The 25,814-nt window shown below is 38.1% G+C and overlaps 1 protein-coding gene across 11 annotated transcripts in view; it reads right to left on the minus strand.

The window, feature by feature from the left end:
• Window positions 1-10,343: 10,343 nt before the first annotated feature.
• The window catches only part of LOC148393348 (neurexin-1a-like), a 181,131-nt gene continuing 165,660 nt past the window's right edge, over window positions 10,344-25,814 (minus strand). For 7 of the 11 annotated variants that reach the window (XM_088384596.1, XM_088384601.1, XM_088384599.1 and 4 more), the window contains 2 exons: window positions 18,420-18,507; window positions 10,344-12,019 (listed from right to left, as the gene is read on the minus strand). In XM_088384596.1, the coding sequence (XP_088240722.1) occupies window positions 11,715-12,019; window positions 18,420-18,507 (393 nt within the window). In that variant the 3' untranslated portion in view covers window positions 10,344-11,714. Of the gene's footprint in view, window positions 12,020-18,285; window positions 18,358-18,419; window positions 18,508-25,814 lie in introns of all 11 variants that reach the window. The other 4 variants (XM_088384605.1, XM_088384598.1, XM_088384603.1 and 1 more) reach the window with 3 other exon arrangements.

The raw sequence follows: 25,814 nt of genomic DNA on the forward strand, positions 1-25,814 counted from the left end.
CATGTTTCAAAGCAGGAAAACTCCAGTGGTGTCCCAAAAATTTGGTGTAGTGCCACCATGCATTTGAAAGGTTTTGTTGCTTTTTGTTAGAGCTTAACTTCTTTTATCTTAACATTCACCTTCACTTTTTGGATTTCTGGTGAAGATATACAGCAACAGTATCTAACTTAGTCTTAAAGCAGTGCATTTCAAATTTGTAGTAAACAGAAAAATAAGGAAATATTTCATCTGACAGATACTCTTAAAAGTTAAGCAGACTTTTTTTTTTTAAAAGAACATTACAATGTGCTGTCTACCACGCAGCTGTGATTTCTACCTTCTTCTATCTACCACTTTTTGACGGATTGCGGGTGCTACACTGTTTTTATGCATTTCTACCCCAGAGTCAAGAGTAATAAATATTTTAAATTTCTCTACAAAGGAGCGAAATTTTCTTCCGTGTTGGCACATACTGCTTAAGGCCTCAGCTTAGGTACGCACAAGAGTGGCAACGCTATTCAATATACTAAGTGCAGGTACAGTAGCTGTTGACAGAATCATTAAGCTTTCATGACGCTACGGGACCATTCCAGATACAAGAAAATGATTGTCTGAAAATAAAAGTGAACATGAGAAACATACTGTACTTCATGAGTCTTCCCAATCTTGACACAACAGGCTCTATCTTTGTAGACAGGACGCTTCATCTAAAAACATCTGGTTCTTCAAATTCAAGCCGTTGCAAGTCTAACGCCTCGTTAGGTGTTCTGATGGATCAGACAATATGGTGACAGAATCACTTAATTTATGTGCCATTTTCTATGGTGCTTATTTGGGCAACACAAGGCTGAAAATGTTATGTTTCTGAAGAAAAGGTTACCATTTAGGGCAGCCGAAAACAAACAACTGACCTTCTCTGCATTTCAAAGGAATGTCCTTCAGTGTCTCAAAGGCCTTCAGCAGTATGTCATGTATTTATTGATTTATAGACTGAGAGTCATAATAAATGTTGCATTTTAATTGCTGTCTCAAATGACTTGTTTTACATTCCAGCCAACGTCCCCACAAGATAAGGCAATTATGAAAGAAAGCTACTATTACACAGTCATCAATGGATGTAGATGTTGGTGCTATGTAAATGATTCACATTTTGCATGACACAAAGCTCCAGAGTTCTCTCAACGGTGTTTTTGACTTCCCACCACCTGGGATGCTACAAAAGATAGCCCGGTATTTATTTGCTGTAGTGGCTCCATCTCAGTGGCAACTCCAGCTTCTCCTAGCCCCACCCCCTGCAGTCAAACAGCGATGAATAATGAGCAACAGCCCCATGCATTAATGTAACAGCGTGGGCTCTAAAGGAGTGTGCAGTAGCAGGTGATTGTTCGCAGCCCTCTGCGGAGCTGTCAGTAAACATGTGCCCCCTGTTGCGTGGACCATTTGAGAGGGAGCAAACCTTCCAGCTCAAAGCCCTTACACTGCATCATGGGAAATTACAAACAAGTGTATCCCTAACCCCAAAGCTGAAATATTAGCTTTTAGGCCACCTCTGTCTTCCAGTGATTTATGAGTAGATTTTCTCATAATAATAGTGTTTATAAAGGATGAAAACATTGAGATATGCATTATGGGTTAGTGAACACATCAGAATCATCAGAAAGTAAAACATATTTGATATTTCAGGGTGCCATGCAAAATCGTGTTTGAGGAATCTGACAGATGTTGCACTCATTCTGTTCATTCAAGCCATTAAACAAAATCTGGCTATAAGATAAGAACGCATTAAAAATTGAATGGTGTGATCACATAAAATGTGCTTTATTGATCACAAACTGCAGCTTTCCGTAACCAATAGCAACTTATAATCAAAAGTTATGCTGGTGTACAACAGCAATTCAAGCACTGGGTTTATTATATCTATTGATTTTACTGTCTTGATTTTTTTTAAACAGAGAGAATTTATTGCCTGAATAGCATAGTCAAGAGATGGATCAAAACTAAAAATCCTCTTTGTTTGTTTGTAACACAATCCACGACTAATGAGTCTGAAGAGATATTTAACAGTCTGATTTATACAACGTGTTGCAATTCCTTGCCCTCCCCTAACTTTTGAAAGAAGCCCCACAGAAAAATGATGATCAGTTCACAGTACATGCCCAAAAGAAGTTCTGTGGCCTACAATGATGACCAAAGAAGAATTTGAATAGTAACCTACATCTCAAAACAATCAAATCGAATGCATGACTTGTGGCACAACTAGTCTGTGGTTTCTAGAAAAACGTTTTCGGGCGGCATTATTCAGCTCTGTAAAACAAAACAGGAGGTGACAACACTTTCTTCCATCCCTTAAAAAAATAACATTTGAAATCAAACATTTTACATGGATTTAAAGTCCGTGCATAACAATTTTTACCTTACATAAGCAGTATGAGATAACATTAAATATAGCTCAATGTGCATATAACAGAAAAAGCAGAAACCATAGAGAGGCATTGTCACACCCACTTAATTGTTAATTCTGGTCTGACGTGACAGCTAGTGACACAAGTATTTTTCTTATTTCAAGCTTGACTTGTTTATTTGCATCCACGGCTATATGGATGGCATTTTATTTTTGTCAGTCTGTTATTTTTCATCACTCACACACTGTAGCACCTCTTCCTGAGAAAAACAAACAACCTTTAACTCGAGCATCATCAATAAAGACTAGCTGTAGTATGAATATTCTTGGCGGCTTTTATAATGCTTATCTATTTACAACTGTGCTGACAAGAGTAGAACCCTGAATATTTGATGAGATCCCAGACACAAAATTTTACTTAAGGTGTCACTTCCTTGCCACCTCCACGGCCACACACTCCTGTCGGCTTCACTAAATTATACCAGATGATAAATACATATTCCATTGCTCAAATGGACTTAGCATGTGATCCCCAGAGCTCAGAGAAGCAGGATTCTCCACATCATGTCTACATTGAGGGTTCATAAAAAGGCCATGAACCCGTTCAAACATATTTGCGCTGCATGAGCGAAATGTCATTGTTAGCAACATGCGTGTTATTGCGTCATCCAGAGAAGATACGTACGTGTCAATTTTATTCATCTATTCGTTTTAATGCACAGGGTTGTATTTTGTTTACTCTGTGTTTGACAAGTGTGATCAACCAATCTGAACAGTCGACTTTGCTGGCATGTCGTAACTGGAAAAAGGATGGAAAATTCAGGGGAAATCTGATGTAATGTGTCACAACTCCAAATAAATCCCATTTAGGCATATTTGGGTCAAGATTTTACTGCACTTAAGGCATCCTATCAATTAGCAAGATAAATGATGTTGCATGGGTTTTAATTAGAACAATGGATACAAATTGTAGTTCATTATTCAATGCAATCAGGCTGATTGAGGAACCTGCATCATTGAAAAGTGAGAATAGGCGATTTGGAGGATAAACAAATTAATGACTTAAGGAACAGTGATGATGTCACATCCAACTGGCCACATTAGTTTAATTGGGTATCAAGAGATGTTTCCTCTAAATGCCACAAATGAGAACACACATATTTGATTCAATTTGGTCAACCAATGACAGAGAAGCGTTGGATGACATTCACTACAGCGCAGAGCTCCAACAAGGACAGACAGTTCTAATCTGGAGCAGCACCAAGTTGGACGCTTTAACTAATTAATCACTTTCTATATAGGCCTGATTTTTTTTTTATTAACATTTATGCATTAAGTAAAATCGAGACTTGTGTAATCATCTTTTGAATTTCAGCGCAATCTGAGTGAATTGTGGTCTCTGTCATATAGATAATTTAATAAACTATAGAACGAAAAAGGGTTTTAAATTATGAAGTTTCACATTTCTTTGAATTATGAGTTGGTAAATTATGAGTTTGTGTTTAATAAAAAAGAGTTGCAAATTTTGTTGGCACGTCTGTCTCCTTTCTGCCCTTTGCAGTTATGCCCTTGAGTATTTCATGTTTTTTTTTTTATTCCCATGGTAAAACATTTCCATTCACCTTGGAAAGGACTGGCTCACTCAAGGATGTGGGATGTGTTGTATTAAAAAAGATGATAATGAAACAATTGATCGATCTTTCCCCCCCAATGCATTTCAGTGAGCATCAATTATATTTGTTCGGTATTCGTGGACCAATCTCGTCATTACCCTCAGCGAACAGCACTGTAGCGCACCATAATTGCTTTTCCATTTTTGCCTAAACGTTCAATCTTTACTACCAAGCTCTATTCTACTTTTTAATCATTCAGTAGCTTAAAACTATTCTAAAAATTAAGAAAGCAAGTCTTCTTTCTAAACCTAGCAACCCTTGAGAATGTGATTGTATTTCAAGAGTGACAACTGCTATGTTGACTGCATTGTACTTTAAGTTGTCGAGGTACTCCCCCCCCTCTTCGACTTTTCCCTTGTGCATCTGCCAAACAAACACTTGTCAGCAATGTTGACATCCCTCTCCATTTTTATTTGGCCAAAACGCTGAGACTACACTTCATTGTGTTACTGCATCTCCTCTTTTTATTTTACGAGCTGCAGAGGGCTTTCTTCAAAATTTCACAGCAGCGCCGACATCTACACGCATGAACAAACACACCTACACACACACACATGCACACACACACAACTATATTGTTCCCAAAGGGCCAACAGAATGACCTACCACTCCACAGTAGAAGCACTTGATTGTTGCTCTAGTATTGTTACCTATAATAGGTCAAGTATTTCATTAAATGAAGTACATCCAAAGGTGAGGCTGTGAGGTCAATTCAAGTGATGTTATAAAAAGAGTTCCTCTGCAGCTTTTTGAGTAGACACTAACCACAACATTTGGTACACTTGCACAATCCAATATTGTCTTAATAATGCTAATGCTCAATAAAATGATGATAATACTCAATATAATGATCGTAATAATCTCATATCTCATCAATCTCATTGTATATTGGACTGCAGCTGTTCAAAATAAATTTTCAGTGAGTTTAAATGAGGCCAACATGACCACGTTTACATAAAAAGGGAGACCTTGCTATTATTGAAGTGTCTGTGTTGAATAGTGTCAGACCGGCTGTGCTCTGATTATTTTCAAGACATGGACAAAATGAATCATTCATGAAGAGAAACAACACCGTTGTATTGGTGGTTATAATAAAAAGTATACGTAACAGTAATATGATTCACCTGTCTTCTTATATTGTGCAGTGACACACTTAATTCATGAACAAGCCCCCTTAACTCTGTTAGCTTCAGCTATTTCATTTATTGATTTAACTTTCAAAAGATGTATTTATAAACAGGGACATTCATAAGAATGTAAATGAACCTTAGATATGACTCATTTTCATCCTAAGTCCCTTTGGCACATGTTTTTTTGCAGACAAAAACGCTAAATAGCAATTGATTGAGCTTCTTAGATCTAATTTTATAGTTTATTTCATTTTGTAAAATTTAACCAAGACAATGTCAGATTTTGTCTTCAGTATGAGTGGCTGGTATTGGCAGCCTCTAGTGCCGCTATTAAAATAAGACCCATATGAGAGCTGGTATCAGGACCCGCCCATGTCTAATTATTTATTCAAGGTCAATATATCTATACGGCATTCGTGGAAGAACATTAATGGTTAGGGTTGTGGATTTTGTCACGGTTGACTTTGATTATCCTTGACAAATTACTATTAGAAATGTTAGCAGATCAGTCGACCACAAGCAAAGAGGAGTGCCTGCATTGTGGTACTTTATTGCTTGACTGCACACTAAAACAAAGCACATTCATTGATTCCCGGATATGAAATATTGATTCATGCATCATGATGAATCCCAGATGCAGAAAATGAATTTCATCTAACACCGAGTATTTCACAAAGCAATCAAGCAACTCATCATCTTGATCACAACAAAGATGATGACCAGCTGCATGACACTCGCACGCAAGACAACTGGGAATGGTGTGATAATTGAAGCCTTCCTGCAGGGTTAATATTTATTCGCAGCCAATTCTGTCATTTGGGTCACACTATCTTCTGCAAGAAGTCACGTCAAGCAGTGATCAAAATGCCCTCAAACACATCACAGACACAATCACAATGCAATTCTTTCATTTGATCTGTTTCAAGTGAGGACTGATGTTTGAGAGAATGGGCTTGTTGTCACTCATATGTGGGTTCGGAATGTGCTATCATACTGTAAATGGTTTGTTTTTATATTCGATCCTTCACATTATTCATTTATTAAATACTAATAATGATGATTTTAAAAAACAAACTTTGCAGGAGAAAAATAAATCACCTTGATTTTTCCACTGCAGGTTTTCGTGGCCTCAGAGGACAAGAGAGAAGGGAAACATCATTATCTGGGGGAGAAATGTACCTGTAATAAAGCCAAATGGCACTGAGAGGTGCACTTGTCAAACATGATAAATGGCACCGATGCACCCTAAATGTGTTTGGTGCCCTTGCCACATTGACTCCGCCCCCTGCAAAGGGTGGCCTGGAGCTCCCAACACTAAACCTTCCCTTTGGAATTTAATACCAACACAAGGTCTGATTCAAATGTCTCTCTTAGTCACGTTTATCATGCATCTTTAGAAAAAAAATATGATTTCTCTCAGAGCGGAAAGCAGACAACCCATTTCACCCCCCTTTTTGACGTGATTAATTTACCTCTTGTTTCTTTCATCTTTGTGGTTAATGTTAATGTTGAGTCACCACCAGCCTCACAGACTGCCTGCCTCCTGTGCTGTCACCCAGTCTAGTCATAGAGGGGTTAATTATGCAAATCATCAGACAGATAAATAGTGAAATGAACATAAAACTCCACTTAATTTCTGACTTGTGCAAGTTTAAGTTGACAGAACAATGAAACAGAATTTGTGCTTTAAATGGTTCACCCGTGCTCAAATTAAGCTGTTTATGACCTGTCATTTGGTTAAAAAAAGGCAACGGTTATTAAATCAACTAAGAAAAAAGGTCGAATATCATAAAGTAAACATGCAATATTCAATACCTGATTTTCAGTATATTATCTCACAACTGGGACCTTCATTATTGTGGGTTACATCAATCAACAATGTGAATGTGAGTTTTTTGATAAGGGTGCACACAGGTACCACAGAAGTGATGTCAGAGAATACATTTATAACAATGATATAATAATAATATAATCTCAATATAATATGATCAGTACAATCAATTAACTATCAAATTGGTTTTATCAAGAAGTTGATAACAAATAGCATAATCAATAGCTTTCGGTTCTCTCATTACAGATTAGGTTTCTTGAAAGGGTGAGTAGTACAGTTTTTTGATTTACAATACAACGGTGAATGGTTGGTTCTTTCGTTCTTTACTCTAAAAGTTCTAAATAGTAAATCATTGCTTTCAATACAAACTTGAGATTGAAAGTTTTATGATGGGGACAATTGTATAGACATACTAATAGCAACCAATGTCACAGAATTGATCATGTTTAAATGTGAGTTTCCACTGTTGGTACTTGCGAACAGAGAGCAATTTATAGTATTAATAAGAATTTTCCTTTGATTCAGAACCTTGATATAAAATTGCACATTCAAATCCTTCTTAAACATGGTTCAGCCAGAGAAGCTTCGATTAAGCGTTACTGCTTTCAGGCAGATGACCATGGGCTTTCTAAACAAATACTGAACAAATGAAATGGAAACCAGTGTGCTCCGGTGTACTGCTGTGAAATAGAATCCACAATGCGTGTGTCAAGTTCGGGGAGAGGGCATGAAAATTGGAAAATGGATGATTATAGAGAGAACGAATTACACTGGTGTGTCGAATGAAAAGGACGTCTGCTATATCCAGCTGAGATGGAGACCTAAGAGAGGGAGGGGAAATTAATGCAAAAGACAGGGACAAGGATGCAGAAGAGGGAGGACGACAGGAGGGGATAAATATTTTTTGCTAAAAATACCTCTCCACCCCATGAGTGTTCTTCTACTGGCAGAGAGGATGCCCGCTGAAAGATATCTGAGAGACTCCTATTGTTATTTCATTATTTCTGCTGTTCTTTGCTCCCCAGGAGGGGAGCTACTATACTATAGTGGGAGATGTTGGCTACTGGAAAAGAACTCAAGTGAACAATCAGCCCGCTGAGAGCAAATCAAGTAAAACAACATGCGAAATGATATCATTGAGGCTCTCGAATGAAAAACATAAAAATACACTCATTTCAAAACAGACTTTGCCTTGTAGAATTACTGTAAAGCAAGGCAGCGACAAGCCCCTAGGCTCAAAGAATTTAACTAATTTGTGAAATATGGGCATCATGAATGTGTTGACAATGAAACAGAGGGAGAAAGTTATCCCCCATATATTTGAACATGCGCAATAACAAAAAGTTTCTTTTGGTGTGGGTGGTAAGATTAAATTTATAGCCACTGCAGTGGCACATAATTGATACCTCAGGATAGTGCAAGTTGCCATAAAATCCCCAGAATGTCATATTTGTGGTCGAAACGTTGGAGTAAGGTGGGCCAAAATAGAGTAAATGGGCCAAGTTAAAGCACATACTCATGAGAATATATTTTATTTTAAGCCTGCAATTGGTAGGAAAATTATGATAAATATTTAGAGCCATCCAATAGTTGGACCGCTGCTTGCTTTGGTCTAAGGGGGAACATTTTGCACGACAAAAAAAAAAAAAAAAAATTCAAGTACCACTTTTAACCGTATAATGACGTTGTGCTCTACATTTGCTGCCCTTTATTCCCAAATGATGTTATACTGTAACTGCTGACACATGATTTGATACGGGATCAAATGTGGGTTACATGATTAAAATGTGACTTGCACTAATTGTGTGTGTCAGTGGCCGGCACAGGTTAAAGAGGTTTCTTTCATGGTTTCTATATGCATATGCTTCTGAGATAAATTATGAAATCACCTTTAGTTCCACTTTGGTCATTTTAGCGTGTGTGTGACACCTTCTCAAAAGAAAGTGTACCAAGGAATGACCTGATTATGATTTAGCATCATAATAAAAATCTCCCAAACTATTTTGATGTTTCTATGTAGATATGGATGTGTGAGCCAGCTGGAAATTGAAAAGGATAAACAAACTTGGCGTTAGGGATAATAAAGTTTTGTCAGTACAATATGTGGGTGGTTATGAGCATGTTCTCTAAAAATGATAATGTGTGGGCAAGGATAGGAAAAGTGCGAGGGGAGGCCACAAGGGAAGGTGATATGAAACGAACATCTTTTTGTGAGTAAACTAAACGGAAATATGTGAATTTTTTTTTTTTCCAGCCTAATGGTGGGATTCTGTTTTTGTCTTTAATTTTTGGCAGGTGGGGCTTCGCATTATACATGCTTGCTTATTAAACTTGGGTTCAAGATAAGCACCTGTTGCAGTCTATGTTTAGTTTTTAAACATTTTTCCTGTTATTTTAAATGCATTTAATTATTTTGTTTGTTTATGCGTTTAAATGTTTTCAATGTATGTCCTTTAAGATTTGAATAGGCTGTTTTTGTTCTCTATGTTTTGCTTTGGAAATTTTGACTGTTCTGTTTGTATAAATGCTTTTAGGTTGCTTGCGTGAAGTACATCGAGTTGCCTTGTGCATGAAATGAGCTATATAAATAAATGTCCCTTGCCGTTTAACAGAATCGTGTTATTTTGCTTTCTTCAATAGGCCTCCTTGTGTACTGTAGTAGTTGATGTCGATCTACGGCGTGTGTGTGTTTATACTGTGTGCCATTAAATGTGGGTGAGGAAGTTTGTTGTCAGAAGGTGAAGTTTGTACAGAGCTTAAAGCACAAAACTGAATGTGGCAGGTCATGCATCAGTTTCAAGTCATGCGTCTGATCCATTGTCATAGTAACATTTGACATCAGGACAGCCAATAGCGAGAGAATGTTGCCTCAACTTTATTTAGAACAACTTTGGAGCTGAGTGTTAATTTAGTCAGACAAGTGATCGTTATCTTATGGATGCTTTTTTCTTTCTTTCACTCATAAAAAGCCAATTGTACACAGTAGTACTCGCTATCTATTTTATAACAAACACTCGCAAAAACAGAGCAAATGCAAAAGCTGAATCAAACAGATTGCGCTAGTGAAAATTTAATCAAATTGTCAATTAAAACTGAGCATTGTAATCTTTGTAGAGGTTGAATATTTCATCATATTTCACAGGCTTTGTATTGGAACTCATTATTTTAGCCAGTGACTGTATTAGTTGACAAAAAATGATCAATGACGTTAACATATGTTGATTTATCTAAAAAGTTTTACCATTCATTTATTTTTATACCAAAAATAAAATAGCATTTTATAATTGAAACCCAAAGCATTCAAGAAGAAATAAAAGTGCAGACGGCAGTAAGTTATAATCATCATTTATAGTTCAAGGTCATTTTCCTCATACAGGTCTCTTGAAAGCAGAACTGATGGACAGAATGACGGAACAAACACAGAACTGTTGAAATGGACTTGTGGAAATCTTTAGATCTTTGCATCAGCATCAAGCACACATTGGACAATTTCATAATGCCACTTGAAAACCCAAAAGTAATTCATTGTTCTTCATTGGTGCCCTCATCACTTCATCATAATCTTTTCTGCAGCACACTCAAGTTAGTCATATGGTATGTACGCTGTTGTGCTCATTCCTCGCCTGGTTTGAACTCCTTTGTGCAGTTTTAGGTGGGTTACTCCTGGCCTGCTTGGCGTTTGTATAAAAACTATAAAGGAATATGTAAAAACAGGAAGGGGACTGGAAACCAACGATGCAGATTTCTTCATAAAATGTTCTATGTCTAGCAACACTTAACATTTACATCTTCTTTCTTTTTTATTTTTGTCCTTTTGATTTTTATTCCAAAAATGGTTTTGGAGCAGTTATGGTTGGCATCATCTATACAACAGGCTATAAAACACCACATTATCACAGTTCAGAAAGCACATTTAGATGTGGTTGTACTGTATATAAACATATGGAGTGGAATAGGATCATTCGGCGTGCATAGCTCCCACATGGTCACGTCTGAGACTTCTGAGGAAATTTCTTGCTTTAGATTTCACATGATGCAGAAACAAAGGCCTCCAGATTTCTTACTGGCACAATGGACATTTTGTTCTTCTGGAAACAAAAGTCTTGTAAATGACACTGCAGTTTCAGTCAATTCAGTTCCCGGTCCGTTTTGCTCAAGTGAGACACTTTGGAGAGTCTGTGGACATCTGTCATGACCTTTTTTTTTTCCTCCCCCTCTGTGGATTTGCTGTCAATTTCTTGCTTATTCTTCAAAAAGAAAATGTTTGCAACATTTATGTATGGCGCCATGTTCTCAAGAAACCAAACACCACAAACACAGGCAATTTAAAATCAAACCATGAAGTTCATAATCCATCTTTGCAAAGTGCATGTGTGCTCCTGTGGTGGCCACCAACAAAGGAGTGGGATCATCCCGCTATTGGAAAGCAGTCACAGATGGATTATGTTATTTGGTTGTTTTCAGTTAACTTCCACTTGGATGCCGGAGACATTTGTCCATCCACGTTTTTTTCCAAGACAGTCTTGAGAATGATTCTTCTCATTATATCTTCTTAATACTTTGCAGAGCTTTGTCTTCTTGGGAAAAAAAACATGACTAAGTAAGGTCCAATATTGTTATCATACTGTACACAATAATGTCTTGATTTGTATTTTCCAACAATGTTCCAGTTGGTCTGACTAAGACCAGCACTTTGAGAATCACACGTAGTACTCCTTATCCTTGTTCTTCTTGTTCTTGTTGCAAGTCTTTGCAGTGTTGACCGCTTTCTCCTTGACAATAGAACCGTTTGACTGAGCCGAGTTGCTGATGTAGTTACGACTCTCGTCCACGTGGTAGGAACCCTCGTCTCGATTGCGGTACTTGTACATAGCATATAGCAGGATAAGAATGCACAGAGCGGCAGCTGCTACGATGCCCACCACCATGCCAGTAGTGCTGCTGGACTCGCGGAAGACCTCAGAGGAGTCTGGGAAACTCTTTGGTCCCCCACCCGTGGGATTGGCTGCAATAGAGACAAGGCAAAATGACTACAAATATAAAAGAACATTCAACGATCTACACATATGAAGCCAAAGTTCACAGTTTACATCTCATGGTACGACACACAATGATGAAACTGAAAAAAGTATATACAAAAAGTAAAAAAATTTTATCATCTCAATTTATTATTATTTTCCTGATAGTATTGACTGCTCATCCTCAACGATACACTGCCATTTAAAACTGTTTTACGATTTCTGCCTATTTTCTAAAAAATGAATTTGTTCTCATGTAGCGTAGGAAGGCAAAACCTTTTAAATCAGACACAAATACGTCATAAAACCTTCCGATAAACCTCTTGCCAACCAAGCTTTAAATTCTTCCAAAGCCATAAAATCTTGCATTACTCATTACTAAACGACAAGGGAATGTCATCAGCATCTCTGAGTGGCATTTGATTTAGACCTTCCCACCACATGGAGGAATTGAAGGTATCCCTGAATACCTTTAGAAATGTATTCTCTGAAGATACTTACAGATGCGTATGTCAATTTCCCTTTCCAATCTAATCGGAGCAGGACATTATTCTGATGATATTCCCTAAATATAACTGTTCACAATTGTCAGACTGAAGGTGAGGAGTAGGAGGATATGCGATCACAGTGTAGTACAGATTTGCCAAATTTAGCAGTAAAGCTGACAAGAATAATGTGTTAATGACCGAGAAAAAACAATTTAAGCTCACAGCTCATTAGGTATTTTACAGCACAGTCATGAATGGTCAGACACACGTTCATAATAACATCTTTGGTAAATGCTACAGTGATGACTCACTCAAAACAAATCTGTCAGTGAAAAACAATTCCTCAATAGACTCAGCAGATTTTTCCAAAGGCTGTCCTCCTCTGTGTTCTGAAACATTGCAGCTCAATGAGGCATATTTTTGAAAACACGTCAGCCCCCTGATATCATTCAGTCCTCCTGGCACATCTCACTGTGTGTTTTTATTGCAGCCATCAGTTCTGCTTAAGCTGTCTTTGTTACATTGGAGAAATCCAAATACACCAAATCTGGAAATGAAAGCACGGTGGTTCTGCCAATCTGAGGTGTAAAAAAACAACCCCATAAATGAGGGATTAGCAGTTCAGAATGTAGTTTTTGTTGATGTACACAATTCAATAATAATAACTTGGACTGGAGACCTGCATGATTCAATCAAGGTCACAAAATTGCGAATTCCTTTTTGTCACCCAATTTTAGTGTAAAATCCGAAACCTCTAATTATTTAGTAAAAAAATACAAGCCCTAAAATGTCAAGATACAGTCATGTTCTTACTCTACTTAGTCACTCAGTGTTTATAAATAATAAAGCCAAAACACACTTGAGACTAAATCAAATTCTAATACGGCAGCTTTGGGCATTCAAAATAAACTAGCATTAGTTAATACACACAGGATAGACAGCTATGTCTATTTTAGAAGAGCATTCATCACTACTAAAATAAAATAGTGGGATGAAGACCGGAGAGGGCACAAGTTCCCTGGGCTGTCGACAATGTAATCTTAGTGCCAGAAGACATTCATGGGCAAGAGGAAATTTCCTTTGGTGTGCAGAGTGTGACTGAGCGTTGAAACAGATTAGCTCTGCTCTTTACATGGGCACTTATTCTCTGGGACAGGTGTGAAGAATGCGCCCCCTTTATGAGCAAAAGCTGCTGTTTGATCTGGAATCAAGCCTTATTTGCTAATGTGTGCTCATGTTAAAAGACGGGCTACTTTGTCTGTTTGGGCCTTTTCTTAGTTTGTCTTTGTTGTATGTTCTTCAGCAGACCAGACTCCAAATTAAATATACTTTGAGCGTGTAAATTGTTGTTGAACAAATGCCAATCTGGTCCCTAACTACTGTTGAGGTGCCCTTGAGCAAGGCACTAACTCATCCCCTTGCAACCCTACTTATTGCTTGGGCTCTCCATTGTTTGGGGTCTGCTTCTCTGTCAACAGAATTTTCCTTCAGAGATAACAATATAAAATATAAAACAATTGCAAACATTTACCATACACTTACAACACCAATTAGTCACTTTAAACATCCGCACATATAAAGGTTTAATTGTACTAAGTTCATCTTGTTTTTCCTTTTTTTAATCACTTCGCCACTTACCTGACAGGTAATGAACCTAAAACAATGTGTTTGATATAAAAGAAACCGGTGAAGTCATATAAAGGTTTACTAAGAAAAAAAAAATAGCCTTTATTTGCCTCTCAGGTAAACAGGCCAGATGTGAAAACGCTGGTAAACACAAACAATACGGACGTCGAAAAATCAATCTCTCACTGCTATATCCCGTTTTTATATCTAAAACAAGAATGCTATATTGAGCCCAGTAATTAAATGATTAATACTGCATTTAGTGGAGCGAGGGGAGCTTTATTCTGTGCCAAAAGATTAGCATTCATTACAGCTCATTACGTTTGCTCTCAGTGTTGTCTATCGAACTACCTGAAGGCATTGAGGATTTCATTCCAAGACTATGAGATCAATGACGGATATGATGAATTTGGAAGCTGCGTGTTTGGCAATAAACTTTGGGCTTGTTTTCCCTCATGCTGGGCACAGCAACGTGGCAAACACAAGGCCTTCCAGACATCCTCAGACAAAAATAAAAGCTGGCTATTTGTTCATCAGCATTCTAATATTGACTCCATTTATGAATGATGGGTCAACACACTCTACTTTAAATCAACCAGGGGTAAAATCAAACTCTCGAGAAAGATGACCTTGCAGGATAGCAGGGGTGCACTTGTGAAGCACTCAAAGTAAACGCAAGGGGATTAAATGCTGTGAAAAAGCTGCCATAATAACAAAATCCTTTCAGTCTAATTGCAGACACAACTGTAAATTATAGTCTAGCATTAAGAGGATCACCCAAAGTTCTTGTGAGGTTTATTCTCAAGAACATTTCAGTCATTTTGTTTTCTGTTTTCTGGTTGAAGGACTCAGTCCAATGCTTACTTCTGCTACAATGCTCACCGAGACAGATTTTTTTACAATAAAATACCTGGTTGGAAGCTCCCCTTATTTTCACTAGACTTGTTTGGGGAGTCACATTTTTTCCTGTCAACTAGAATTACAACAACAAATGGTCCTCAACAAAGACAATTTTTCCTCATTTGTATCCAGTATGGCTCTCATTTATTTGGTAATTGTCTAGAATGTGCAGGGTGACAAAACTGGATGAGGCAAAACACAGAGGTTGCTTCAGGTCCGTGCTTGGGGTAATGAAGCAACAAAGACTACTTAGAATTTATTGAACTGTCACTGTGAGTTTGACCCCCCCCCCCCCCATAAAGTTAGAGTGATAATAGTCTGAACGAGTGCAGCGAACACATGGACAATTGCATGCACTATCAGGTTCTGAGTTGATGTATCTGAGTGTAATTCTGAGAGTTAGTTTGGAAAATGAGTCAGAAGGGACAATTTTGTGTAGCTGTGGACGGTCCTGGGTCCAAGTCCAGCTGAGGACACAGGAGCCCTTGAGCAAGGCACCACACTGAAGGGGAAAACTCTTAATTTGTATTTGAAATATATCTATTGTGACTCTTTCACTCTAATGGTGCTGAAACATAAGCTGTAAATTGTACATAAGATGTAAATTGTAAAATATCTTAGAGCTGGTAGTAGGGCACCTTCAGCCAGGCTTGGCTGGCCGGCTCTTCAATGTTGTCTAGTCAGCATCTGACTTCACATATCTCGTCATAATCACGAGCTGTCAAAAGCATCACATAGTTGAGCTCAATCCTCTGACAGGACACTATCAGCTGCAGTGGAGCCCAGCTACTTATTAAATCGCTCCTTAATTATCCTCAAGATGTGTACTTGTGACATGCTGGCAATATGCCCAATGAGAGCATGTGAATGAGAAGTGGTTGAGCTCATGCTAATGCTGGATGATGAACAGAGAGCGGAGTGAGCATGAAATGGGGTCCTTGTGAAAATTACTTAAAGGTGTTTCATTTAGCCTGGTTAAAGGTATGGTGTAATTGATGCTCCACTCAGAGGGGCTTCTACAAGAGGATGATTTATTTGGCATTAATTGCACAAGACTGGATACTTGATTACTTTTACTTTTAAATTAAAAGGTTGCAGGGATTTTTTTTTCTTGAGCATGAGACTTCACTTCCATTCGTGAATTCCATACAGCCGTGCTACATAATATAATGACAAAAGCTGAATATTGTTCCATCTCAATTGTTTGTCAGATGGACTATGTGGATGTGTTACTGAAGTTTTTGATGCAACACATTCTGTGTACTATCAAAGTGTGAAGTAGCAATTGCCATTAAAAAAAAGAAATGACGAGTGCCATTTAGAAAAAAGTGGAGCCATGCCTACTTGTGAACTGCCTATAACGGCATCGGTTTGATGGAACGTTTCCTAACCCCAAGATACCAAACAGCTAATACATAAAACTCAGTGAAAATAAATGTTTAATTGAAGTTGGTAAGCACCACGTGCTGTTACCGTCATCTTTATTATCAACTTCGGCTGTGCGTCTTCCCTCAGATAAGCAAAGTCGTCTGTGCCCTACTTAGATTTATAAACGGACACATTGTATAAGCATCAACATCAGCACATTCTAAAGATGAGTGGGTGAAAAACGGAAAATAATTGAAAATATAAATATAGGGGATCAGCAAAGAGGCAGCCTGACAGTGAGTGTGAAATCCTGTTTTCTTTCAGAACACACAGGATGAGCCTGGCATGGCATAATCCTCAATGAAAAAGTACTGGGAAAAATACCAAAATTGCGCATGACTGAAATAATGCTCAATTTACTCTTATAACAATGTTGAGCCCAATTCCCCCTCCCTTGATGAATTTCCCAGCCAGTTAAGAGTATTAATTTGTTCTTTGATTTATCAGTTAAAAGTATACTGTTCACTGGGCATAAACGAATCTATTAAAGCAAATATCAAACACAAACTCTAGTTAGTCTGTAATATAGCAGCAGAGTGTTTTCTAGACAAAATGATATGTGGCAATACTTTGAGAATAAGGGACATGAAGGCATAGTTTATGAAATATGGAAGGCTGAATAAATCTCAGCATTTACATACTTTATGTTATTCGTCTGATGTGATGCAGAGTGTGTTCTTTGTTACCCAACAATAAGAACCGCACCATTTTTGTCTGCATTTACCAAATGGCCTCACACCTGGCAAAGAAGCACAGGGTGTGCTTGCAAGGTGACTAAATCCCATGAGTAAAAAACCTCGGTCGTCTTTTGAAGTGGCAGAGGGAGCAAAAGATAGAAAGGTTTACTCTTTCCACTGCTCTCTCCCATCCTGCCGATGCGCACTTTACAAATAAAGCTAAATAAGCCTCCCATTATAGTACACCTGCTAGTATTCCTCTGTGGGTTTCAGAGAGAGGAGAAGGATTCAATTTGCTACCATGTGATCTAATCACAGAGGGCTTAACAAGTGATAAGCTTTTGCTTATTGTGCTGAGTTTTTAAGTTTTCAGGAGGTGAGAGAAATAAAGTAGGGCAATGATTACGTTGAACCAACTGCTGCCGATGACAGCAACACAATGTAATGCTCACCTTTGGTCATAGAAAGTTCTCTGATTAGCTCTTGGCCCCAACGTTAGTTCTCACATACACGAATAGTGAGGTGATATTGTGTGTCTTGATATTTTGCATGAAAACAAAGTTGCTGTTGGTGTCACGAGAGCATATTATTGGGGGAAGATAGAAAAGAAAACTGAAAATGCAAAGATTAATTTAGTGGTGGTGGGATGACCTCACACCGATCAATAGAGTCTAGATAGAGTGGGTTGTCCGGACTTAATTGTTTCCAACTCTTTCTCATCACATCAGAAAGCCTTTAAAATCCCTCTATTCATTGGTTTAGCTTTAATGCTTTCCTTGCTTAGAAAGGTAAGAGGCGAAAAAGTATTGCAAGCTGATATAAACCACTGTGTGGAATATATATAGCTTTCTTTTAAGTTTGTGTTTACTGGGAGGCTAACAAAGATTTACATCCATGCTGGTGTTGTTTTTATTTAGATAAGCATTCCTTTATAAACTGTAGCTGATATGAGCGCTCTCCACCCCACCTCCAAAAAGAAAATCATGCATAGAAAAGGAAAGAATTCATTCACATTGTAACTTGCAGATTAATTTCCACCACATGTTGATCTGATCCTTACAACATGCACACCTTAAATGAGCTTGTGAGAACAACAACAGCCTAGGTGAATAGTCACAAGAAAGTGATAATAACCCTTTGAGCTTTGCGGTTATACTTCAGGAGAACTCACTGTGTGTTACTCCTGAGTGTCATGGTGTGGGTGAACTGCGGCACAAAGACAAACTGACACAGTCATAGAGAAATAGAATAAAAAAAAGATGACTAACCTAACCCACCTGAGCTCGGCTCACAGGGATCGATGTCCTCATCGTCGCTTGGACACTCTGCTGATGCCACCAGCATGTCCTCAGTTGTCTGCAAAGACAGATTCAGAGTTGAGCAGTGAGTGCAGACAGTCCCACAGGTTAAATTCGTGAGACATGCAGACTGGTTTTATACTCGATGAATATGAAATCGGATTATTGTAGAACAGCAGAGGCCAAAGTTTTGTGGGTAAATGTCAGTTCCAAAGCTCAGTGTCTGCTGGTTTCAAAAATAGGGGAATAAATGTCATCCCAAAACACAACTGATGGTTCATCATTTTGCCACTGCAGAGATGTTCTGAGAAATTCTAGTATATTGAAAAATCCTCAAAGCCAAGGGTCCACTGTAGATATCTTTATTTATTTTTTTTCCCAGTGTTTGCATGAACAATAAACATAACCGATTGTTGTTTGAATTTGTTTGAGTTTTGCCATCAAACCAACAGACAGCAAGTGAAAGTTAACCTCCTCGGCAGAGTAAAAAAAAAAAAAAAAAAGAAAGGCTGTGAAATATTTTATCTCTGTCATGAGGCTGCTGGATTTAGTTTCCTTCAGTTGGTGCTATTCTTGCACTGATGCCTGACAGTGCATTGTAATATGTTTGCAAGTTGGATTACCATTGACATACATTAAGGAAATTAAAGATGATGTCATTTAGTTTAACATCCATTTGGAAGCAGGTAATCTGATTTAATTGCGTCTATAGCATTATTTCGACATTTGCAGTGCAGACGAGCATCACCTTCATAGAAAAACCCTGTGAATTATCCATCAAAGGAGATGTGACGGAGAGCAGTTGTTGGAGAAGCCCGGCCATAGACGTAAATGTAATTTTCTGATGTACGGTGTCTGCTATCCAGATGGTGTAGCAGACTGATCTAAAAGTGCCACATCCATCAATTCGGCCTCGTGATTTGTTTTTCTTGGCGTAGGATGTTGACACGTTACATTCGCTGGCAGATTTGGTGGATCATGTAATCGATACTCCTTTGCTCCTCTTCCTAACTTATCAGTGTCATCTTCTCTCCACCTCCCTTCCTCATGTACCTTTCCTTGAGATTTACTACGTGCAAGAGAAGTGGAAGAAACCCGCCGCGTAGGTTAAATCACCACACAGTAAGCTTTAGTGGAGGTGTAGGGCTGTAACACCACTGTCACGACCACATTCTATTTATTGCTATTGACAGCAAGGAAAGTAGTGACTAATAGCATTGGATGAGTAGTTGAATCAATTTCATGACTTGAAACACAAGTTTATACTCAATTAGACTCAATGTATGTATCAGGCAAGCATCATTATTCCAGGAGCAAAGTGCTAAAAAAGCCCGGGTGGAACCAGGAGAGTAGCTCATTTATCTGCCACTACTCCTAGCAACAGAGAGCACACTCAAGTGGGATGTGCTGGGAAAGCCTGGGGAGACCAAAAAAAAGAAAAACAAGAAGAGAAGCCTGCTTTTAGGGTTCATGCAAAATGCATGAACATTTTCACAGCCTCTAAATCCATTGTCATGTGAGATTATTCAGGTGTCGGATATTCCCAAAAGGAGCATAATGCCAATTTTACTTACGGAAGGTTAAAGGGTGACCCTGAACAGGCTATAAGGTGTGGCGTAAATTTGGGCAATCAAATCTGACCTAACGCAGTGTCTATATTTTCAAAGCTTTTTTTTTTTTTTTTTATCTTAAATTGCACAATTCAGATTTGGATATGTGTCATGGCTGCATAAAGAGGAAAGAAAAAAAAAAAAAAAACACTTCCAAATTCACACTACAAACAATGTTGCCCAAATTTCACTTGGATAATATGTTAACACAGAGGACAAAAGCAATAGAAAACATAAATCATACAAATATTAATTGTTCCATAACGCTCAGTTGCCTGCCACCCTTTCCAATAATTTACTCCACCAATCACAGATGGCAAGTCATTTTGAACCATCTCTCTAATGTACCATATTTCATTTCTATGCTTTTGCTGAAGTTTAGATTTACAGTGGGCATTTTTAATGTTTGTGTGGATTTTTTATTTTTTTTTTATTATATCTTTAACAAATCTATAAATTTCGCTGACGTTAATGAGTTGCCTCAGTAGACCCCTGGTCTGGATGTCCTCTCTAACGCTTAGTCAGCACTCCACTATTCTGCAGAACACTACACTTTTTGCTTTGCCTGAATGCTTTCACCTTTGCTTATAGCATACGGAATAAAACTTGTTCTTCAGGGTATTTTGTGTTTCGATGCCCTGGTGCTCAAAACCGAGAGAGACTTTCAGGGTGATAACCTGTTGGCGCGTTTCTGTGAAGAGTGATAGCTTTTCACGTTGTTGTCTTTCTGGTCTAATTTGATGAATACTCTTTGGCACACAACAAATCTCTTTGGAGACAGGCTGAAAGTCAGGAGGACACAAAAGGCATCTGAAGGGTTTATCTGATGCATGCTTGTGCTGTCCTACTAATGTATTCTTCAGAGGATGCTTGTTTTCTTTTACCTTGCTGTCTTTGTGTATCCCTTGGCAAACACTTTTTTTTTTTTTTAATCCAGTCTTGTCAGAGAGCAATCTCTTTGATTCTATATTTGTATGTAACTGGAAAATGTATAGGCTTAAGGAGGATACTATTTTATTTTAATTAGAAAGTCTAAACTTCTAAACTGATCTTTGTCTGATCTTTCTATCCCATAAGTCACATTCATTTACACAATCCTAAAGCTGTACAAACAAGTAGGCTGTCTGTTATTTCAAAGTCAATCCGAGCAATCCAAAGTATATTTCATGCTCATATAGAATTTTCCCCAAACCCACACTAAACATCAACAGAGCAGGTTTTAGTATGTTAGTATCACCCTAAGTAATTTGGCAATGTTACAAAGCATGAGGACAAGTTGTGAATTTCTATCAGAGTTGGCATGTGTTTACTGACATATTGCCTTTAAAAAAAATATCCATATGGCCCAAAGAAGACGCAAGCATTTCATTTTAATAAGACTTGGAAGGCAAATTTAAAATACCATTTGGGATAGTATAAGCATAATTACCTTTCCTAACTATAATGAAGTCTGGGAAATGCAGCAGCTCCAAGTCAGATTAAAACTCCCTATAATGCGGCGCGAGGAATACCTCCTCTGTTTTTTTTTTAATTGAGGTAATGTGGCTGGATTGGAGCTGCATATGACTGTACTTTACAGTACTATTACCTTAAGCCACCAATTCCCTACGCCCAAAAAATAAACAAATAAATAACTCACTCCAAAGAAAAGGTACCTGGTATTAATTCTCATGGTTTCAAAAGTTTGTTCAGTTTTAACAAGAGTGGCGGTGTGGGATTTCTTATCTCAAGCTTCATGTTGGGAGCAACACATCATTAGTGCACCAGTGAGAGTGGCAGAGCAAAATCGAATTTCTCGTGTTAAGATGGAGGTTGAAGAAATTCATTCTTTCACTTTCTTTGACAAAGAACAGTAAAGCTGGAAGATCTAATAAACCAAATGAAAGTCAATGATAATAACAATTAAATAGTAGCCATTACCATAGAGCCCACCGTTGCTATCACAACTTATAATAACGCCTGATGACAACTTAGCAGCTTGTAACTGGGTCGATGGTGATGAATAATTTAGTCCCAGATGCTCAATAGATTTCATGGCAATAATGAAGGCGAGAGTCTCTCAGACTGTGAGGTTAGTACAGTGCAAAAAGCCTGGCCTTCGCCCACACTCTTCCTGCTGCCAAGCTGTCAACATCACAGACCCACACATTCAAGATCACGTGAGTCGCATTGTCACAGCAGTTGCTAGCTGATATGTCATGTTAATTAAATGTAGTATTTATAGCAAATAGTGAAGCTCCAAAAAAATGCTTTTGCCAAATAAAGGAAGGCGAGTGTTTACAGGCTGATAATCATTGGATAGCTCAAGGGAGAATGAGTAACAATAGGGAAAACCCTTCTGGTAAATGAGTCACTTTCATCATCCTCATTTTCTATAGATCAATGGTGTCGAAATCTGTTACACAGGGGGCAGAAAGTCAAAGCACACTTTAGGGTTGTGGGCTGAACAGAAGAATCGTATGTGATATGTTAATATTGTGTTGTGTCGTCAGTTGCCAGGGTAAGCATCAGTTCAAGGAAGAAGCTCAAATCTTCAGCTACTTTGTGCTGTCCAGTGAACTGATAAAAAAAATCAAGCAGAAACAATAAAGTCTGACTAATCTCTATGCCTTATCACTTCTATAGCATTCAACTCGAGGTGAACCATGTAATAACATGTCGTTTCACCGTGTAATTTATGAGAGATCGTCCCTTTAGGGAACTAGGGCTTTATTTAAAGCCAATCAGCAGTTCCTTCAACCGGACTTCAGGCACAATATCAGTGTAGGATATAAACAAAACAAAACAAAAAAAATCTAGTTTGAGGCCCTCTCTCATCCCTTGGTAGTATTGTGCTCGTGTCTTGCCATACATCTTCCTGGGGCGTTTAAGTCACTGTGCCCAGACAGTCTAACAAGGTGCTGGAAGGAAGCTTCACACACCCAGTACACCCAATTTCATGCAGCAGCGGAGGGACACATACTTCCAATTCATTTGATTTTGTGACATAAAATGTAGTAAAAAGGAGTTCAAAGCAGGACTGGATTGCTGATAGTATGAAAAAAAAAATGACATGGAATAAAGCAAGCATTATTCTTTTAGACTGCAGGGACCTATGAGTCGTGCTTCCCATCAAAACCCAAAAGCACCACTGTGAAAGGGCAACTTTTTGGATTCAGATCATTTCTACTTTAATGCACTGCTACTCTGTTTTGTAGAATTCCCTCAAGACCTCCTCAGAACCCTTATTAACTATTTTGTCGAAAGAGACACTTATGTAGAGTAAATGTACATTTTTCAGCAACGAATAAAGCTGGCACTGATAAGATATGGTTGCAGATGATATGGAACCACTGATGCTATTTCCATGTGTCCTATTTACCATGTCAGTCAGAGATATGGGTTGGAAATGTAAAGGGAGAATTTTCAAAACAGCTTCTGAATTGAATTTTACCAATCGGTATATGTCGAAACGCATTGTGCAATGTTTGCATTAAATGCCTGAAGAACATTTTCTAATATAGCATCATATGGGTGAGTGCGCAGATTAAGCAAATTGATCCTCTGGCATGTTGATTACAGCCTCAAGCAGATCATTAGTGCTCATCTCTTGGCTAATTACGCTCAATGCAGAAATGTTTTAAATCAAATTCATGAAGCCTACCTCCTACTATTTTTAATCATTTGCTTGTTTGCATAGCATATTCAATATTACACATTACATTTCTCCCCCTTACTCTCAGTAACAGATGTCTCAGATAGTATGTCTCCACTGCTGTGTTCGCCCTCCCCATTCGCTGTTTTCCTTATCTGAAATCGAATCTGGAGTTCAGTGTGCATCCCGAGCTCACCTTGGTTGTAATCTGCTTCAAGAGCACAGAAGTGCCCAGTTGGAGTGAAGAATAGGATATGTGAAGAGTTCTAAAACGGAATATCTTACCGTAATGTCTCGTTAACAAACGTGTATCATTTTAGAAATCTAGTTCAGTGTCAAAAACTAAAAATAGCAGATAAACCCAATCATGATCAAGTGTGTTTTAGGAGAGAGAGAGAGAGGGAGAGAGAGAGGGATTTGAAACTCTTCTACAAATCATTGTCTTTTTGACTTGAGCTGTTTCCTGACATGGAGTCCCAGTCCCTCATCAGGTGACAGGAACAAATTTGTCTTCCCAATATAGATTTCTCTATGGCTGAGATGAATCTACTGAAGGCTCAAATCCCATGCGTGGTGTTAAAAAAAAACAAAAATCAAACAACCCCCGTTCCTCCCAAAACAAACACAAAGAAAGAAAAAAACTGCTTTGCCCCCAACAGTAGGTTGGGTCTCAAGTGTATCTCACTGAGCATCCACATAATCAGATCCCTGCCTTCCAGGTCTGGATGTGTCATTCTCCATTGAATGAGCACCGAAAACCACAATGAGCAATTTTGTGAGTCAGCCGCATGAAGGCAAGACGATGTGCATTTTCAGACATGCACCAGTTAGAAATCCAAAACAAATCTTTGACGAAGCACTATGGCAAATAAATTATGTATGTTTCCTTTTTTAATTTCATTTTGATCTGCCAACATACAAATTCCTCTGCTCCATTTACCATTGACGTCCTACAAGGGCTTTATGAAAGACTGTGATGTCTCAATTTATTTTGGATGATGATGTCATGACATAATGAGCTTTTTCCCATGTTTAATGTCACTTCACATGAATTCAAGATGAATTTCATTGAGCTATTTGGCTCTTATAGATTTAATGACTATGCTGCAATGATGATAATTGGTATATTACAAATTACATACAAGTAAACATAGTCATAATGCTCAACTTATAGTTGTGTAGGTTCCAGCTCTTGTTTACTAAGTTTTATTCAATATGTTGGATTAAATGCTTATTTGTGAAGATCAGATGGTATTTATTGAATTAAAGGCTTAAGTAAAACATCAATTTCTCCTTTGAGCACCACACATTGGAATGTGACAGCAGAGGTTTTAAACACAAGCTTTTAAAGAGCTTTGGCCTGACATTTTTTTTCTCAGAAAATACATTTTTTTAAATGAAAGAAGCGTCAGTGCCTCTTATTGAATAGTCGGCACAAAACTCATATTCATAAATGAATAACAAGGGTTCTCTTATGTTCGTTTTTTCACAAGAGCATACTCATAAGAGCCAATGCTCTGTGAGATGACAAAATGGTTAATAAAATATGCTGTAAAGGGTGAGTGTCAATATCACTCTTTTATGAAACATTACACCCCAAATCACTTAGGTTTCATTTTTGCCATTCAAATAGTGTAAGTGGAACAATCTGTTAGCCTCTGATATACTACCATGGGGGAACCATAGAAAGATTGAGATTATTTTAGAATAATGGAAAAAATACAAAACAAACAGCAATTACTAATACTAATTGAACATATTGAACGTTGCATCACGCCATGAAAACACTTCAGCATGTGCTGATATGCGTTTTCAATGCCATCAGTGAGACACCCGTGTGCCTCACAGTGTGTATGGCATAATATTGAAGGCTAGTTTCCATAATTGCCTCTAGTGACATCAAGATGATGGATATGATCTGTCATAGGGAGCAAATGCTGCAGGCCAGGGGCTGTCGCAGCTCCCTTGCCATCTGTTGGCCTGGAGTGGGCAAAGGGTGTGACCAAGCCTCAGGCCCACCAAAGCAAGATTACGAAAAAGCATATAGCATAGGTTCTGGTTCGCCCAGGTAGTGGTATTGAAAATAGATGAAGGGATTGGTTAGAGCTTTTTAATCACTAC

The sequence above is a fragment of the Syngnathus floridae genome, chromosome 9 (genome assembly GCF_059516105.1).
Source record: "Syngnathus floridae isolate MCC-2025c chromosome 9, RoL_Sflo_1.0, whole genome shotgun sequence".
NCBI classification, from domain to species: Eukaryota; Metazoa; Chordata; class Actinopteri; order Syngnathiformes; family Syngnathidae; genus Syngnathus; species Syngnathus floridae.